This window comes from Eptatretus burgeri, chromosome 2 (assembly GCF_056783735.1).
Source record: "Eptatretus burgeri isolate ZD-2024b chromosome 2, Ebu_testis_v1, whole genome shotgun sequence".
NCBI classification, from domain to species: domain Eukaryota; kingdom Metazoa; phylum Chordata; class Myxini; order Myxiniformes; family Myxinidae; genus Eptatretus; species Eptatretus burgeri.
In genome coordinates, this window is record NC_140962.1 from 17,765,376 (window position 1) to 17,784,656 (window position 19,281).

At 45.8% G+C, this 19,281-nt stretch overlaps 1 protein-coding gene and 1 long non-coding RNA gene across 3 annotated transcripts in view; both read left to right on the forward strand.

Annotated features, from left to right (window-relative positions):
• The window catches only part of LOC147031502 (uncharacterized), a 566,858-nt gene that overhangs the window by 33,475 nt on the left and 514,102 nt on the right, over positions 1-19,281 (forward strand). The window lies entirely within an intron of this gene.
• The window catches only part of ESPL1 (extra spindle pole bodies like 1, separase), a 180,285-nt gene that overhangs the window by 6,362 nt on the left and 154,642 nt on the right, over positions 1-19,281 (forward strand). For both annotated transcript variants that reach the window (XM_085864220.1, XM_085864211.1), the window contains exons 2-6: positions 86-1,186; positions 1,307-1,393; positions 2,399-2,510; positions 2,665-2,792; positions 17,353-17,546. In XM_085864220.1, the coding sequence (XP_085720346.1) occupies positions 86-1,186; positions 1,307-1,393; positions 2,399-2,510; positions 2,665-2,792; positions 17,353-17,546 (1,622 nt within the window). The remainder of the gene's footprint in view (positions 1-85; positions 1,187-1,306; positions 1,394-2,398; positions 2,511-2,664; positions 2,793-17,352; positions 17,547-19,281) is intronic.

Below are 19,281 nucleotides of genomic sequence, written 5' to 3' on the forward strand. Positions count from 1 at the left end.
CATTAACTGTATCCTTGAGATTTTCTTTGCCCTTCAGTCGTTGATTTTGAGTGTTGTTTTCTTAAAGATTGTTCTGTTTCTCCAGGTCCAAGTGGCTGCAGTCGTGCAGCAAGACTGCTCGACACGGATCACAAAATTGCACACTGTTTGTGATCGCCTGTTGCGAGCATGTGTGCGACGCTTGGGGGATAGCTCCTTACCCGACGACCTTCCTGGAAGCATTGCGGAACTTTCACAGCATGCCGTTCGTGGATTTCTTCTTGCAAAATGTTGTCAGACACCCCTCTATCTCGAGAAGATCCTGTACAATCTCGTAAAATCGCTATTCCAGAACGGTGAGGTGGATGCTGCAGTGTCATTGTTTCAGGAGCTATTGGCTGGTTTACTTCGCTGGCGGCCCATATGTGTGAACAATGCTCGGTTGAAATCTGATTATGATGTGCTCATCAAATTTTCTCACAACCTTGTGTGGAAAGCTGCTGCACAGATGGATCTGCGACCTAAGGCATTGGCTGTAAGGGCAGAAGCATTGAAATGTCTTGTACTTTCTGAATATTCTGGGAGAAAAGTAAATGAAGAGGAAAAGCTGACTGCTGTATTGCCACCACTGGTGATGCAAAGTCTGGTCGCGATACTCAAGTTCAAGGAAGACCTCAAACATTTGACTTCCGATGACCTGATGACTTTAGAATCGAACCTCTTCTCTCCATTACGACAGATGGTAGTCAGCCAGATGGACCTCCCAAACTCTCAGCAACAGTTTCTGCAATTTCACCTGCTTCTGCAACAGGCAAAACTGGTGGCTATGGTTGGGCCTGCCAAAGTGAAACCTGCCATTGCTGTGCAATTGCGTGAAAACTTAAAAAAACTAGCTGTTGTGGAAGGGCCCCTTTTGTTGGCTGTGGACATTTGCTATGCTTTGCTTGATATTTCTTCTGCTGAGCCTGAGCTGCAAAAAGTTCCGACTTTTGCCCCATTGGCATGCCGCCTCAAATCGCTGGACTGCTCAAATGATGCATGCGTGTTAGAAAGCTGTGAGATTCTTCTTTTTGCACTCGAATTGCTGATACATGATCCAGTTCATGACGAGCTGTTTTGGAAGTCTGGCTTCAGTGTCAAAAACATCTGTGGCCTCCACAAGTTTTTGCAAGTGTATATGGATCTCGTGCAACAGGAGCCTGCAAAGGTTGGCATGTTATTTGCAGACGTGGTTTTTTTTTTTTTTTATTTACTGTACAAGTATTTTATCGCATTTTTCTTTGGATCAAGTTTTTCATTTTTCCAACCCCTTTTCTCTATTTTTCAGTCTCTACGTTTGGGTCAGTCAAAAGGCTACCTTGGGTTATTAGTCATGTTGGTGGACTTGCAACTTCCTTACCTGATTTTGACACAGGTGAGAACCAAAGGCAAAAAAAAATTGATTTCAGTCTTTGTTGTGGGTGTTGTGCTGTATTCTTGTATGCATCTTAAGGCTAAGGCTGTATGTGTAATACATGAAAACAAATTCCTGGTTTCCTTGTGCTCAAAAGGCTTGGAGGTTCAAGCTGGTTTGAAAGCCACCTTTTTATGGATATTATATTTACAAAATTTTAAGTATGTTGTTGTTGTGGTACACTTGTTTTTTCATTGCAATATAACAGAAATTCATTATTTGTTGCGGATGATAATCTTTATTGTCTCGTATCCAGGGAAATTCCTCTTTGGTGACACCGCAAGTTCAGACATCATGAAAAAAAAAAAAAAACAACCATAAAACATCAAAAAGGAATAAGAAAATGGTGCAACGAGAAGGGTACTCGGTAGAGCGCATACCTCCGTCACGTAATGTCTGATCGATGAGAACATATTGGGCCTATTACATTTTTGAAATATCATGGTACACAGTACTATTTCGTTTTTGGCCCTTTCAATGGTGAAGAATCGCTTAGCACAATTGAATAATTCCGATATTCGGATCTTCACCAAAATCAATTCGTTCTCGCCACACACCCAACCTGTCCACCAAGTTTCATCCAAATCTGTCCACAACTTTTTGAGATATCGTGCAATATATTAATTTAGCCCAATCTCTCAATAGTGAAGAATCACTTAAAAAATTATCTGATTCGAATCTATTGTTCCTTGTCACACACCCCAAAGTGTCCACCAAATTTCATCTGAATCCATCCACAACTTTTTGAGATATCCCTTACACAAACAGATCGGCAGAAAATGGTGAAAACATAACCTCCTCCACCTTCGGTGGTGGAGGTAATGAATTGCAAGAGTAAGGAAAGGGTGAAGTTAAAAATGTTGAAATCTTGTAGTTTGAAGAGTACTGTAGTTTGCCTTTATTTTTATTTGTGATATACTTCCAATCCGTGCTAATTTCTCTGTCCTGATTTTGCTTTGTGCACAGCGTGATGCTGTGGACAAGGTGCTGGATATTGCGCAAATAGCTGTTGAGAGCTTTGGAGCAATATTGGTGGCACAGAATGGAGATGATGCCAAAAATCAGGTTTTCGCAGCAGGTATGGAATGGGGTGGCTCTTCATTTATTAAAATTGTGATGTGCACAGGAATTGTATTGATGGTGCTGGAATTGAGATTGCTATAATTATCAATGTCGTGACGTTGTGTTGAAACTATAGTTGGAGGAATGTTGCTGATTGTAACCTGCTGCAGGTGCTGTGGCTTTTAACCTTTCTCGGAGTCTGCTGCAGCAAGGACTGTACTCTCAAGCAGTACGTTTTGGCAGACTTGCCTGCAGACAAGCTGAACATGCATTTGTTCTCATGCCAGATAAGAACAGGGTATAAATCCTTTGTTTATTATTATTTTTGTTGTTTTTTTTTGTTTATCTCTGCTGCAGTCTTAACTACCACTTGGAAAATCGCAGTTGACCTGTTTTTAATTTACGGCCCATTACAGATGAATGCTGTGAGTTTGTACAGTTTGTGGTGCTTTCATGATGTTCCATGTTTTGTGCAAAGCGGCACTGTGCACAAACACACCCTTGGTGGTAGTTCGTTCAAACCATTCTGTGTTTACCTACATATGCAAAATGGTTCCCCCACTCCCTTCCCCCTTCACCACCTGATGCTCCCATTCAGAATGTATTTAAACGAATTCCTTGTTCCATTCGCCTCTCACCTCCTTTTTATTCTTTCCTTATATACCCTCTTCCTTTCTTCCTTTTTGGGGCAGTTCCACTTCAACCACCTCAGTTGTGTTTATTGACATACTGATATGTATAGTCACAGAGCTGGTGGTCTTGGTTAATCTCCCAACCCAATTTGTGGTCGACACCGCCAGCCTGGATAGCCGAGCGGTTTCTTATTAATAGAAGGCGGACACCTTGATCCTTGGAGATTATAACGCGTGTAGGAGAGGAAGGGCGCAATGGCCCTTCCTCTCGCGGAAGGGCGGAGAGATGGAGGCACGGGGAAGCTCAGCACGGGGGGTTTATACTTAAACCTCACGACAAATGCACGGACACATCAACTTAAAATAACCACAGAATTGAATGAAAATAGACATGTTTACAAAGGGAAATAATTCAGATATCATGATAATCGTGAAATAAACTGAAGTCCAAAGTTTGAGGCACCTCTACACATAGATGAGGGGAAACAAAATAAGGGGGGGGGGCGACTTGTCCTCTCCTGCCATCACCCTTGGAGGCGGGGCTTCTTGCCTACTTGGTCATGTTGTAAAAAAAAGCAATTCTTCCATAGTTTGCAATGCAAAAACATAGGGAAAAGTCACAGGGGGGCAATTCCATACTCGGGGAACTTATCCTTGATCCCTATCTAATTGACACCGCACCACCACCCCACACCTCCACCCCCCCCCGTGTGGTGACACGTAGCACTGAAGCTCAGCTTCCTTAATTTTCATTGAGATGTCTCCTTCACGTCCATGGACCAAGCAACTCCATTCAATCCTAACTTTCACATTCAATTCCTCCATCTACCCCCACAACCGTGTGTGTGTGTGTGTGTGTGTGTGTGTGTGTGTGTGTGTGTGTGTGTGTGTGTGTGTGTGTGTGTGTGTGTGTGTGTGTGTGTGTGTGTGTGTGTGTGTGTGTGTGTGTGTGTGTGTGTGTGTGTGTGTGTGTGTGTGTGTGTATATATATATATATATATATATATATATATATATATATATATATATATATATATATATGTATTGCAGTTCTCGGAACCGCATGCATCCAACAGATAGTGGTCCCAAGACAGTTATTCCATTAATATACGTGTCCAAAGTCCCTTCCCTTTTATCTAGCGCAGTGGTTCCAACCTTTTTTTCTGTCATTTCCCCCTGCACCCAATTCAACCATCCAGGTTTCCCCCTTCATGTGTATGAGAGAAAGAACAGTTAAAACACAGAGACTATTTACTAATTTATTTTTCAAATGCACGAACACAGCTAACATTAAATTGTATTGAATAAGAACACGGCATTTTAGTGTGACTTCTGGCATTGTTTGCCGTTCACGAGTCCTTCAATGTCTGGGGGAGTTATGGAGAGCGCACAGCGAAGATCCGCCTCGACCTCCAACTTGTTGCGTGCCTTTGTTTTGAGGTGTACCAGTGCCGAAAATCCTGTCTCACACAGGTAGGTGGAAGAAAACTGGACCAATATCCGCAGAGCATTGGTCGCAAGAAGCGGGTAGGTTCCTCGGACTTGGGTCCAAAACTCTTCCAGTTCCATATTCTGGAAGGCATCCTTCGCTGTAGAGTCGTTTTTTCAAGTCCAGGAACTCTTCCTGCCACGCTTCTGGCACATCATCAACGTTCCTCTGAAATGGGTCTCTGATAAGCTTGTTCTCGTTGCTCTCGTTTGTGATCCCCGGGAAGTAATACTTGAATTCTTCCTCCAAGCCTTCGAGGTGTTGTTTGATATCCTCGGCTATTGGATCAGGCAGACCATCCTCCATATCCTCCACACATTCGTTCAGAGCGAGGAATGAGGAAAAACTTCCACTCCCCGCTCTTTTCTTCCACAGTTCCAGTTTAGCCACGAAAGCTCTGATCTTGTCCGACTGAAAAAGAATGTTGGTCCCTTTGCCCTGCAGTTTCCTGTTGAGCTCGTTCAATGCACTGAAAATATCGGACAAGTAGGACAGCCGCACACGGAAAAACTCACCCTTCAAGCCTCCAGAAGCACACCATTCTCTTGGGCCCGAAGGAAGGCTACCACCTCATCAAACAATTCCAGGACTCGCTGCAACATGTTTCCCTTTGAGAGCCACCTCACCTGAGTATGAAACAGCAACGATTCGTGGTCGGCTTCCATGCCTTCACAGAGCCGACGGAACAGCCGAGTGTTCAGAGCGGAACCCTTGATAAAGTTGATGACAGTCTCGAGATGCTGCTTGAAGTTCTTGGGCAGAGTTCTTGAAGCAAGCGCCTCTTTGTGGATCAGACAGTGTGTCGATTCCACTGCCGGATTATTTTGCTTGACGAGCGTGACGAACCCCGATCGAGAGCCGAGCATGGCTGGGGCACCATCCGTGCACACCCCAACCAGAGACTCCCAGCTGATGTTGCTGTCATTGATAAGGTCCATCACATGCTGAGCTTTGGTCATGGTCTGGAGAGGTTTGCAGAAGAGGAATTCTTCTGCAATTCCTTTTTCGGTGGTATAACGAACAAAGACCAACAGCTGGGACAGATTCGCAACATCTGTCGATTCGTCGAGTTGAATCGAAAAAAACTGTGACCCTCAAACCTTCTGAACAACTTGGTTCTTGATGCTCTCAGCCATATCATTGATCCGTGACCGAATGGTGTTGTTTGAAAGGGAAATCTGGGTCATCTTGTTGTGGGCAGCCTCACCAAGGGCCAACTTCACGCACTGCAGCATACAGGGCTTCACCAATGTTTCACCAATTGTGTGTGGTTTCTTCTCCCTCGCAATCTTGTACGAGACTTCGTATGACGCTTTCACAATAGCGTCCGTTTGCTGACGAAACGTTCCAGTTGAGTCCAGTCTCATCTTCTTCAGATAATTTTGTTTCAGCTTGAAGTATTCACGATCCTTGTTCTGTAGTTCGGGATGGCATCCTTGAAGGTGTTGCTTCATCTGGAATGGCTTCATGCTACCATTCCCCAAGGTCTTTGTGCAGATGACACATTGTGGCAGATGTTCCCCGTTATTCACAACGAACGTAAAACCGAAGTCTAGATATGCTTCTGAATATATCCGTTTTTTCGACATGATCACTTGCGGACCTGAAAAGAACAAGAGAGATCATATTAAGACATGTAATAGAAAAGAACAAACTAAAAAAAGAAGAAAAAAAAATAAAACATAAGAATGAAAGCGGGTAAAGTTCAGGAAACGGGTACTCCTGAGAAGAGAAGAACAGAAGGCTATTACTGGAAATTATTTTCTGATAATTTCCAGAATTTTAATTCCAGACTAGAATTTCCCCCTGAAACACCCAAATTTCCCCCCTGTTGGGAACCCGTGATCTAGCGGGACAACGGGCGTGCATTGCGAGGGTCTCATAGCTAGGTTTGCTTACATCATTCTTTTTCATTTAATTTCTAACTTCATTCCGACTCTTCTTTTCGGATTATTCCTGAGGTGAATCTGAGCCACGTGTGCCCTTGGCTGAGCGATGGGTCCTCAGCGAAGGCCAAGCAGGCATTACGCTGGACACCCCTATGTAGAATGCACACTCAGCACAACGACCACGCTGCACGGAACACGTACCGAGGAGACGGAAGAAACAGCACCTTAGAATGGGGCGCTCGAACACCACATGAGCATCGACAGCACAGAGCTCCCATCCTGAAGCGATCCCTCACCCCAACGTTTGCGGCGAGTTATACAGTATGCTCAGCAGCTCGAGATTGTCCACTCGAGCTTCCGATGATCTGGGAAGATGGCCGGTTGCATTGAAAAGGCATACGAATTAATATCTCTTAAAAAGGCTGCACAGATGTGGTTTTTTTTTTTTCACAACAGAGGAAACTCATCCAGCACGATGCCCACGCTGCACGGAACGCATACCGAGGCCAATAATGGGCAACCTCACGCCACGTTGCGCAGGATGCAAGTGTGCAAGGCGCAAGCGGCGCATTCCTTTCAACCTATTTCTGGACTAATTATATCGATCGGGTTTCGCCCCACGCACACGATAGCAGAATCGGGCGAGCACTGGCCACGTGCGTAATGGCAGATCGGAACGGAAGAAGTTGTAGGGAACGTGCTCTCAAAGGCAGACGCGTGCACTGCTCTTGACACTTATCATACAGAGCCAGGCACGAATGGACACATCTTGCTGCCTGTGCATGGGTTCGCCATAAAATCGTACCTTCGGTCCTTGCTGACGGCAAATGTCTCCCTCGCCTCCACGGCCAGCGAAGCCGCGATCGGGCGGAGGAATGCAGCACAGCACGGACCACACGGAGCAGGCGTGCGGGACTGACGCTGCCCTCGGCCGGTCGTTGGCATGGCCCGGGGTTCTTGCAGGGCGATTCATGGCGCGGAGTTCGGTGTGGGCGATTCGTATCATATCGTGAGGTCGCAGCAAGATATTTTTGTGGCGTAGGGTCATCTTGCCGGAAATGGAATGTTGCAGTTTCCGGCCATCGTGGCTGGTCCTTGCAGGGGGTCAGGGCCAATCAGAGTGCACGATTCAGGTGGTGACACAACGCTTTGGGGGGGCCTATAAAGGTCGGAGCGGGTCCGCTCGCTCTCTCTCTACCCTGCCTCGCCTTCCGCTCAAGCTGGACTTCGACTCCACCTTCTGTCGTCATCACTTCCACTCCTCCTCCTCTTCTCCGTCCACACGATGCTGACTCCACCCACCCACCCGGTCCCGCCTACCACTCCGTACACTCGTGCTGAACTCCACCCTCCCAACTCAAGCCCCTCCTTCACGCCCACGGTCTCGATGCGAGCTGCCCGAAGCAGGAGACGACGCGGCAGTTGTCGGGGGGGGGGGCGAGTACCGCGCCACGGAGCATTTTCCCACAAATGTATTGGTGGCGCGTTCGGGTACCGCGATTCAATTATACCAAGGTACCCAGAGACGTAGCCTCAACTCCTCCTGTCTTGCTTCAATTCCTCTTCATCGGTGTGTGTGTGTGTGTGTGTGTGTGTGTGTGTGTGTGTGTGTGTGTGTGTGTGTGTGTGTGTGTGTGTGTGTGTGTGTGTGTGTGTCCTGGCATCTGTCTATAAATTAGCCTGCAGAAGATTGTTATTATTTTCGGGTTCGGTTTGCTCTGCATCCGCTTTCATAAGTTGCTTGTTTATTGTCGCACCACACCCTTCTTCCCTTTCTCTGCTTGCACACCCCAATAAATCTATTGATTGTACCACATACTCTTCCTCACCTGCTTGTAAATAAATTATTATTAGAAATGTTCCCAGCTCATTTTTGTCTTTTCCTTCATTGGTCCAGCATGGTCTGAATCCTACATTAGCCGGGACTTTATTTCCAACAATCCATTCCTTTTAGCCGGTATGTCCTTGGCAGTGCTGCTCGGCTGCATCCGATACGGTAAAGTGATCCGGTTCAGACAAGGCGTACCGAGGGCGTGCTCCCTGGTAATTAAATCACGTGACTAATTCGGTAACCCGGTTAAACCATCGACGGGAGGACCCTCGATCACTCGGTTGAGTTATTGGCCTCCACGGTCGGTTAAGCGCCCCGCCGCGTCACGGAATTATCCGTGTGCGACGGCCTACAATTCTGTGGAGTCTGGTGGGAGCCGAGATCGCTCCCCCCCCCCTCATGGTCTCCTCACCCGACCCCTGGCCCGCAATTATATTTTATATTTGTTTTATATATATATATATATATTATTATATTTTATATTTGTTTTATATTTATATATAGTAACTATTTGAAACACCTGCTCTCTTGGGACACTGGTAAGTTGTCTAACCCACATGCCCCCCCTCCCCCCGTGAGGGGTTGGGGATTTTATTTTTTCTAGTGTGCCTATTACCTGACCCTATCGTCCAAGGGCTTGTCTATTCCTGTGGGCCTGAAATGTTTGTTTTGTTTTATGTGTGTAAATCTGTTATTTAAAATGAAAAAAACATGGGCACCATTTAAAAACAAAAAAATCATTATTTTATTGCATATATGAAATTTACCGATTATGACATCAACATTTGATTACACAAGTATTATCTATAATGTGGGGGGAAATGAACTGGTATGACATATGTTTCACTCTCTTGGTGATCTGGCTCATCAAGTGAATGTCACCATTAAATCTGCAGATCTACAAGCTTAAAGCTTCATCGCCATCTTCAATACTGTGGTAGCCAGATACAGGCTTGTCTTGATTCTCACACAAGCTACACATGTCTGTGCACTGCAAAATGCTGCTTTCTGCATAAGCAGATTCTTGATGTGCAGTTTCCTTTGCACCTGCATTTCATTAGTTCTGATAGAGTGGGGGTGCTGGCTATGCTGTTGAAAGAGTGGGGATAACACTCATGCCATCAATGATGGTGACTCTACCTGCTTGTTGCCCATCTGTGGGAGTTGCTTCTGGAGTCAAACCCTCCAGAATGGACATGAGCTTACTCTTGACTACAGGGCTGCATGGTGCCATGAAGTGCAAAAAGGAAGCATGGAAACACAGCAAACACCAATTCATCAATGCACTCTTTAAGATCGAACTCTGCCCGTGCAAGTATCACGACAAGGAAACGAGCAAATGTTGTCCGGTCATTCTTAAGGACCACACATGTCTCAGTTTTGCATTTACAGATCATCCTTGCACTCTGCCAAGTCTGCAGTTTGACTTTTTTCAGTGGACTCCAGATGCTTAATTTCCTGTTGACTCAAAGCCCCTGAACAAATGTGGCAAATGCCTCGTGCCCAATGTTGCGCTGAACGATTGCATTCTTAACCTGCTCTGGTGAGACTGCTTTGGTTGTGGCGTTCATTAACATGAATGGGTCATTCACCATGAGGACACATCACAGCTTAGTGACATTCTCTTCATATCAGTGAAGCAAAGAATATGATGGATCGTGATGGCGATTGCGTTGTGCTGTTTGCCTCTGCTCACAGACTCAGCAAAAACGTGAGGTCTCTCACTCATGATGACAGCCCATGCATAAAGGGAAACAAACAGGTTGGGGGGGGGGGTGGTCGAGAGAGAGATGGAGATATAAGTAAGGGAGGTGGAGTTAGAGTTTGAGAAATGGAATAATTAAGACAATGGAGAGAAAAGGATCCACATGTAGATTTATACTTTGTGTCCTCCATAACTCCAAAACCTTGAAACCGAGCAGCCTGAAACTTTGTATGCTTACCAAGAAAACTCCAAGGAAATGCAAGAGTGAAAATTTGCCGTTTGGGTTAATTAAAACACCCCTTTTGAAGGTAATTAACGGCCTAATTTAATTATATCCTTTTATCAGGTGCTCCTTGGCCACCTTGCTCTCTGGGATCTCAAGGCGTATCCTGGGTTACCTAACTGGGGTCTGATGTCGCCATGTTTTTGGCCTGCTCAACCATACCTTGTCTTCGAACAGGCTGCAATGATTTGTTGACGATAGTTTTTTTTTTAATTGTTATTGTTGTTGTTGTTTTTTTGTTGTTTTTTTTTTTTTTAACTGTCCTCACTCACATCGAATGTCTGTTCATCATAGCTACGAATCGCTGGGTACATAGCAATTTTTATAATCACCTGGAGACGCCAGCGTTCATGACTGTTTCATTTCACCACGTGTGATAACCTCCAGAATCTCTTCAACGAAGTTGAATTACAAAATTTAAGCTCTAAAATCGAACTTGGCAGCAGTTCCAACTCCGGAAAAAAAAAAGTGTTCATTTGTTTAATTCGGACATTGGGCATTTCCGGGTGCATAGTTTCATCGATGGCAATTTGTAATTGCTTGCCAAGCCAGGCGTTCCATTAGAATGCTTGCTTGAGTGCTTAAGCAACTTACTGAGCATCTTTCAGTCTAGTGGTACAGTCAACAATTACTACAAGGTGGGGGTACGTATACAGCACACATGGACATGGTACCTATGGGTAGATTTGGATCTGTCGGGACCCTCTGCAGGTGTGTAGACATTCCATGCTTGGTGTGGGTGCCGTGGTGGTAAAGTTTCATTCCTTACCTAATGGAGGTTCTCTCAGGTGTTCCTTTGTCCTCTCGACTATTTCGAAAGCATTTGGTTATTGGATTTGCCTTACAAAGGTTAAATGATTTCTCTTTGTGAGTTTTAAACAGTCCTTTCGGAGTGGCATAGTGAGAGTGTGAGATTTGTCAGGATTGAAAGACATGTTCCACGTGTTGGACCAGTTTGTGATTTTTATCCAGATATGCAGAGAGCAAAGAAGTTGCTGTTTGCCAGTCTGAGGAATGACAGATGGTACGGCAGAGGTTTGCAATCATCAGCAAAGATATTAAGAGGATTTTCCAGAGAGTAGGAGAGATCATTGATGAAAACCAGAAAATCAACACGGCCCAGAACGCTACCTTGAGGAACTGCAGCCTGGACAGGAAGAGGGTATCCCTCTATCGAGTGCAGCCTGTGGCTGCTGGTTGCATTATTGGTTGGGACGCAGCTATGCTGCTGATGCAGTGACCAGTACATTCGTACTCATTTTGCCGACCTCGGAAGGATGACAGGCTGAGTCAACCTCCTGGTGTATTAATTCAGCGGCCAACGGGGCTTGAACTGAGGACCCGAGGATCCCAAGCCACCACCCGAACCACTAAGCCAACACCAGGCTGAAGAGGGGATGAAATAACTCCATTTAGGGCCACATGTTGGCTGCGACAGGAGAGGAAGTCTGTGAGCCATGAGTGGAGATGGCCTTGGATACCATAGGAAAAGAGTTTTTTAGTGAGCAGGGCAGGGTGCTAGACAGTGTCAAAAGCACGCGATATGTTGAGGGATATGGCTCTGATTTCATGTCCGGCATTGAGGATCTCCATCCATTGTTGGGAGAGCAGAAGCAACATATACAGGGTAGAGTGACTTGGTCTGAATCCAAATTGATTATCATAAATCAAGCCATTGGAGTAGAGGAAGGATTTAATGTCTGAAGCGATGATGGATTCCATAATCTTGCTGATGATTGGGAAAAGGCTGATTGGTCTGGTTTGTAGTTGCAGGGATCTGTTTTTGCACCTTTTTTAATGCAGAGCTGTAATGTTTTCTGATTTCCAAGCAGATGGCAGATGACTGAGCAAATGAGAGGGTGAATAGAACATAGAGGGGGTGAGCAAGAGCAGAGGAGTAGGTTTTTAGGACATGTGGGCAGATGCCGTCTGGACCGGTTGCAGAATCTGAGTCTAGGTTTGACAGTAAGCTCTTATCTCAACTTTGTCAAAAGAAAAGGACACAGAGTGCAGGGACAGCTGGTGGTGACTGGGTAAGGTGGGTTCAGAAAGTGATGGGTTTCGGACACGGTATTTCGATGCGAAGACGGAGTTTAGGCATTCAACCTTTTCACGTGCACTGTCAGCAGTGTGGCCATTTCAGGTAACTGAGGGTATGAAGGGGGAGCATACACCAGAAACAGATTTGATTAGGCACCACCAGGATTTAGAGGAGGGAGGGAGGTTTGAGAGTTCAGACTTGAGATTGGAAAGATGTTGTTTTCTGGCTCTCCTGAGGGTAGATAGACACTTGTTCTGAGCTTTACGGAAGGAACTGAGATTACCCTCAGTTGGATTTGCTTTCCATGAGGCAAAGGCAAGTTGATTCAGGACAACTGCCTCGCCACAAGCTTCAGTGAACCATGGGCGGGAGGAAGGGTAGGACAACTGAAGACGAGAGGGGATAAATCTGTGCATGAGAGAGAGCAAGTTATTTATTTATTTATTTATTTATTTGTTTTTTTTAATTTAATTTTTTTTTTTTTTTTGAAAGAATTCTCCAGACGAGTTGATGTTGGAGAAAGTAGCGATGGGAGACCAGTCTTGAAGATCCTGCCAGTCAGCCCTAGTGAAATGCCAGACTCCATGGCGCTGAGGTGGTTCTCTAATAACAGCCAGAGCGATGTCTTCTTTGACAAGCATGTGGTCAGATGACTCAATTGGAGCAGAAGAAGAGCAGCAGATATTTTAGGGAAATTTGTCAAAATCAGATGCAGAAGAGATGGAGTACCATTGGTTGAGATCCCGGTCGGGAAGTTGACCGATTGTGTCAGACCAAATTGGCCACGGTAATCTTTCGCTGAAATGCCATGGCAGGTGAGAGAGGTACCCACACCCAGCCAACTGGCATGATGACTATTGAAGTCACCACATATGAGGATGAGAGCATTCAGATGAGAGGATAGAAGTTCGTCCATGTTTTCAGATGGTGAGGTGTAAATGGAGTCATCACTGTTTGGTGGACGGGACAACACACATTTACACATTAGGTGGGAGTGGAGGGGAAGCCATTGCCAGTGGTATTCCTGGAGGTGTGGGGAGTGAGGGCAGTGCTTGGAGAGTGAGGAATAGAGACCTGGTACCAAAGGAATTAAGTCTCTGCCTCAGTTCCCTGGTCAGAGTACAAGTCTCACATCCGTAGAGCAAGACTGGAAGCACCAAGGACCTGAATACTCAGTCTTTCGTTGTCCTGCAGATGGTACGTCTCGACATCACCGCAACTCATGATGCAGTGAATCCATGTCTCCCCAGGCCCGACCCAGGTGTATATTGACCTCTGGCTCATAGCCAACAGAGACGTGAATATCACTTGCAAGGTAAGTGAATCTCTCCATGACCTCAACATCCTCACCACAAATGGGTATAGACAAGATGGCAGCATCCAAGATGTCATCAAAGCCTGGATCTTAGTTTTGGCCGAGGAAACCCATAATCCCAAATCCGAAAAGGATATCCAGAGTCTCCGCAAAGATGATTGCATCATCTGCGAAATCAAGGTCAGAGACCTCGACATTCCCAAACGACATATTGCAGTTAGATATCTCCGACATCCTCCCCAGAATCCCGTCCATCCAAACGCTGAAAAGTGTGGGGGCCACTTTTTACCCCTGACGTACCCCAGTAACAACTGGAAATAAGTCAGAGATGGTATTACCACATCTCACAGCACTCAGTACCAGAGTGTATTTCAGACATCAGATTGATAAGTTTTGGTGGCACCCAATGAAGACCAAGAATCCTCCAGAGGGCATCCCAATTCATTTGATAAAACGCTTTGCAGTGATCAACATAGGCTGCAAGCAGCCCCTGCTGAAACTCTTGTCTGCGTTTGGTGAGGACCCGAATGGCAAGGATACGGTCAATCGTTGACCTCTTTGGTGTAAAACCTGACTTCTCAAGCATATGGTGGCGAACCCTATCAAGAATTATCCGAGCAAAGGTCTTGCCCGGCACTGAGAGCAGCGTCACCCCTCGGTAGTTGTTGCAGTCTTGGCGATCACCCTTCCCTTTCCAGAGAGGGACAACAAGGCCCCTCTTCCAGTCAGTTGGGATGATGCTTGTATTCCAGGAAGAACACAGAACTGCATGCAATGACATGAGTGCAGCATCTCCACCAGCCTTGAGAAGTTCAGTGTGGATGCCACAGATCCCAGGAGCTTTTCCCCGTTTCAACCGGTTCACCGCAGCCTGTGTTTCCATAAATGAAGGTGGACCACAGTTGATTGGAGGGTCAGCAACAAGGATTTCAACACCCCTGACATCCAACTCAACAGCTGGGTGGATCAGCCTGGTACAGCCACTCAAAGTAACCGGCCCACTGGGCCTTTATTTCAGACTCCGCTGTCAAAAACACACCACCTTCCACTCGAATTGCAGTACACTGAGGGACGGACTTGGAGGGACGCAATGCACAAATTCCCCTGCAAGCAGGATGAGAATCACCTGAACACAGGTGATTCTCTATCCCCTCACAGATTCCTCGCACATCGGCCTCAGCGCACGTACAGTTTTTCGCCTCAATTCCCTGAACACCTCAGCTCTGCTATCAAGCCTGGCCCTGCGACTGGTCAATGGTATACAGTGTCCCTTGAGAGACAAAATTCTTCTTTGCCCAAAGGTGAGTTCCAAGACATTCACCGGCAACATCAAGGATGGTGGTCTTGAAGGCACTCCACAACTCTTCAGGATTCCCCAAAGCACCCAGATCCCAAAATCTCCACTTAGCCTGTTTGCAAACTCCTCAGCTTCCCCTTCATCCTTGAGCTTGTCAACATCCAGCCTTGGCTGGGTTGGCACCATTCTCCTGGATTTGAGTTGCTACCACAAGGCTGTGGTCGGTATTGAGAAACTGGGCACTCCGGTAGACCCTGCAGTTCTGGGTCATCCTCCAGCAACCATCAACGAGCATGTGGTCAGTCTCTTTTGCCACACCATCAGTGTTCGAATACCAAGTCCAGTGATGAGCCTGTGGGCACTGAAACCATGAACCAGCCACCCAAAGTCCATGACTTCTTGCAAAGTCAAGGAACTTGGTGCTGTTCTGGTTCACAGTTCCAGACCCATGGGGACCATCACATGTCAATACATTGGTGCAAGCAGGCCATGCCTCAGGAGGTGGAGGATAAATAGGTCAGAGGAGAGTGATTGGCAGGAAAGGGTGGCTTGCGCGTTTTTGGTGGAGAGCCGTGATCAGTAGGTTTGACATTTTGAGAGGCATCCGGACTCGGTGGGCTTGTGCATTTTGTGGAGAGCCCTGATCAGAGTGGAGGCACGAGGTGCATTGTATTGTTTTTGGAGAGGCGAGAGCGAAGTGTGAGCGCACGCCGATGAGGACCCTTGTTGTCGTGTTGAGGTGATTTGACTCGCGTGGTGAAGCAAGGTGCTGGCCTTTTGCTCTTGCTCAGGTCAGTGAGGAAGATCGGAGCACACCAAGCCGTTACACTGGGGCTCTGAGCCTTGGTGTGGAGTGCTGCTCGCAGATTGTCTGGCGTGCGTTTGTACCACTATGAGAAGCACCATTTGCACGCGTCTGCATGTGCGGAGATAAGTGCCTCCATTCCAAGTTCCATAATGATCAGCTCTAGGCCAAGCTAAGTGCAAGAATAGTTAAAAGGGAATGTTTTTCTTTTCATTTTGTGTTCCCTTTGTCTGTATTTTAGTCTGTGAGAGGTGCCTCGACTGTAGGATTTATTCACTTTATTATTATTATCATTACCTTTTTAGTTATTATCCGTTGTAAATTTTCATTAAATGTATTCCTTTTAAGAAACTGTAGCCGTGTGCTCTCCTGGTGCAGCACCCCTGTGCTGTGCTTCTGGGTGGATTGTCTCCGCCATTGTGTCCCGTTAACGCGCTCGCATTAATCTCGGAGTCTCAGTTGTAGCCTTCAATGGAGAAGCTTTGCCATCCGCCCAGGTAGGGGTAAAATTCTTGTTTGTGCTTGTATGAATTTGTTCACGTGCTGAAGCAAGCCGCAAGCCATTGACTGTTGCTGGGTCATGAAGGGTGGGCGTTTTCTGAGGAGAGAAGAAGAGCGAGCCTCGGGGCCTCAGAAACCGTCCTGTCGTATGGTTCAGGAGAAAGGTGGCACCCATTTGTGGCGAGTGGACCTGGTGTGTAAGAGAGGAACTGGGTCAGCAAATTCATTCGTGAGAAGAAACTGTATGAAGGTTTGTGGGCTCTTAACGAAGGAGGACCATCCGCACGAATTACCACTTACATTTCCCACCCAGAGAGCAACTTGGCGCCATTTTCGGGTATGGCTTCCCAAGCAGCGACGACACAGCTTGATCACCAAACTCTTAAGCGAAGTGCACCCAGCTAAGTGTCAGAATAAAGGGAGGATTTTCTTTTATTTAATCTTTCCCCTTGTCTGTGTGGAGATGTCTTGAAATTGACTTTAGTTTACCTCACCTTTTTATCATGCATTGATTTATTTCCATTATAAATGTTTGATTTATTTTCATTAAACCCTCATTTGTTAAATTTACTTGTGTCTGTCTTCGTTGTGGGTTCGAGTATAAACCCTTGTGCTTCCGTCCTGGTGAACACCTCTGGTACATGCTTTGCCGCCTCCCTTCCGACACGTGCCATAATCTCCAAGAATCTCGGTTGTTCACCTCCAAGGGAAACCGTCTGTGTATCTGTCTCTGTTAACCGCCCATCCATGGCAACTAGGTTGGGAGTGGATAATTAACTTGACCCCCCCCCCCCCCCCGACACGACAATAGTAAGATTGCCAGAGGTACTGTATGCATGATGCTCTTGGGGTGATTCAGATTCACATCGTGAGGACATCAAGTGGTGACAATGGATGTGACCTCAGAATCGACTGCACATCAGCATTGTTTGATACTTGCCAATGTCTAAACCCCCCCCACCCCACCCTCGACTTTAAATTTTTTGCACATAATGTACTTGTGTACTTGGTGTTATTGGGAAAGGATCGTATTGTGTTTGAGTGTTGGGTATGTCCTCGTGTGTGCCCAGGTCCTGCGCTATATATCTCTGTACGTGGAATCGTGCCGCAGAGCTGGATGTTACCGTGAGGGTCTGCAGGCGGTGGCAGATGGCTGTTGGATCCTCCGTGATGATTTGCAGTACCACCTGCCTACATTGCTTACCCTCTGGGGGCAAGTGAAGGGTGATGGTGTCACACAGGGCAATGTGGAGCTTCAGTTGCTGTAAGACTCAGAACACCTGCATTTTTTTTGAATTATTATAATTATTATTATTATATTGTGGCTCATGATAGTGCTGACTCGGTGAGCCTCAACCCTTACAAGGGCAGAGGCTCATGTAGTACCTGAATGACAAAGGGCAATGGGTTTACAATGTACCTAAGTGTACTGAGATGGGGGATGGATATGCTTAAAGGCCCAGTCACACCTTGACGTTTTAGCCAGCAATGGCAATGTATCAAAATGTATGTAAAACGCTGGCTTACAAAATGCAAAATGTATGTAAAACGTTGAACTTCTGATGTTTTTTTAAAGATTCGGACGTATTCATAACGAGTTGGTCGTATGCATAACATATTAGTAACGGACACAGAACGTTTCGTTGTCTTATAGATAAATTGTACCAACGAATGCTTAGCCTGTTGTCGGCATTCACAACCTATGCCCAACTATAGTCTAACATGAATAGCGCGCTGCATGTATCGCCGACTATCATATGGCGTAGCCTATTAAAAGGCTGCCGCACAACGATTCAAATCATAACCGCCGGAGAAATGAAGTGTCAACATCGCAGTCACACCTTGGCGATCTTGCCAGCATATGCCGACCTCTGAAAAATGCGTCTAAAACGCTGGCGCACGTCGAATACGGTATGGGTTAGTTTGGTATACGTGAATAGAACGCTAAAGTACTCTATCATACGTCGTAAGAAGAGTACGTCTTGTAATTTTAAACGTGTTAAAATTTTTACGACGAACTTGCCGTATGCCTCGCACGTTCCGCATGTGATGGGAATAAGTTGTACGCACGATATGCGAACGCTGGCACACGTCGACAAAAGTTACTTGTAAGCTACTCATAAGTCGAAACACGTCGATCTAATGTCTCGCGTACCTAAAAGTTATTTCTAACTTATGAGTAACGTGATTTGAACAAATTCCTTACGTATTTCCAATGCACATTGACGTATGTAGACGTATTTGATTGACGTCTTCCGGACGACCAAATAACGAAATGAACGTGTTTCTAACTTACAACTACCATATAATGGCGTATTGGCAGTGTTTAGGGGGATTGGTATTTAAAAATGGGGTTCACAGGAGGAACCTGTCAGTGTTCCAGACTCCATGGTTTTTTTTTTTTTGTTTTTGTTTTTTCTTCGGCATGACTGTGATGTTGACATCGATTTCGAGTGCGATTATGATTTAAATCGTTGAGCGGCAGCCTATTAATTATTATTTATATTATAACCGCACTAGAAATCGAAGTGTCAACATCACCGTCATACCGAAGGAAAAAATAAAAATAAAAAAAACAGGGAGTCTGGAACACTGATGCTAAACATTACCTCGACCTCTGAAAAATGTGTCTAAAACGCTGGCGCACGTCGAATACGGTATGGGTAAGTTTGGTATACGTGAATAGAACGCTAAAGTACTCTATCATACGTCGTAAGAGGAGTACGTCTTGTAATTTTAAACGTGTTAAAATTTTTACGACGAACTTGCCGTATGCCTCGCACGTTCCGCATGTGATGGGAATAAGTTGTACGCACGATATGCGAACGTTGGCACATGTCGACAAAAGTTACTTGTAAGCTACTCATAAGTCGAAACACGTCGATCTAATGTCTCGCGTACCTAAAAGTTATTTCTAACTTATGAGTAACGTGGTTTGAACAAATTCCTTACGTATTTCCAACGCACATTGACGTATGTAGACGTATTTGATTGACGTC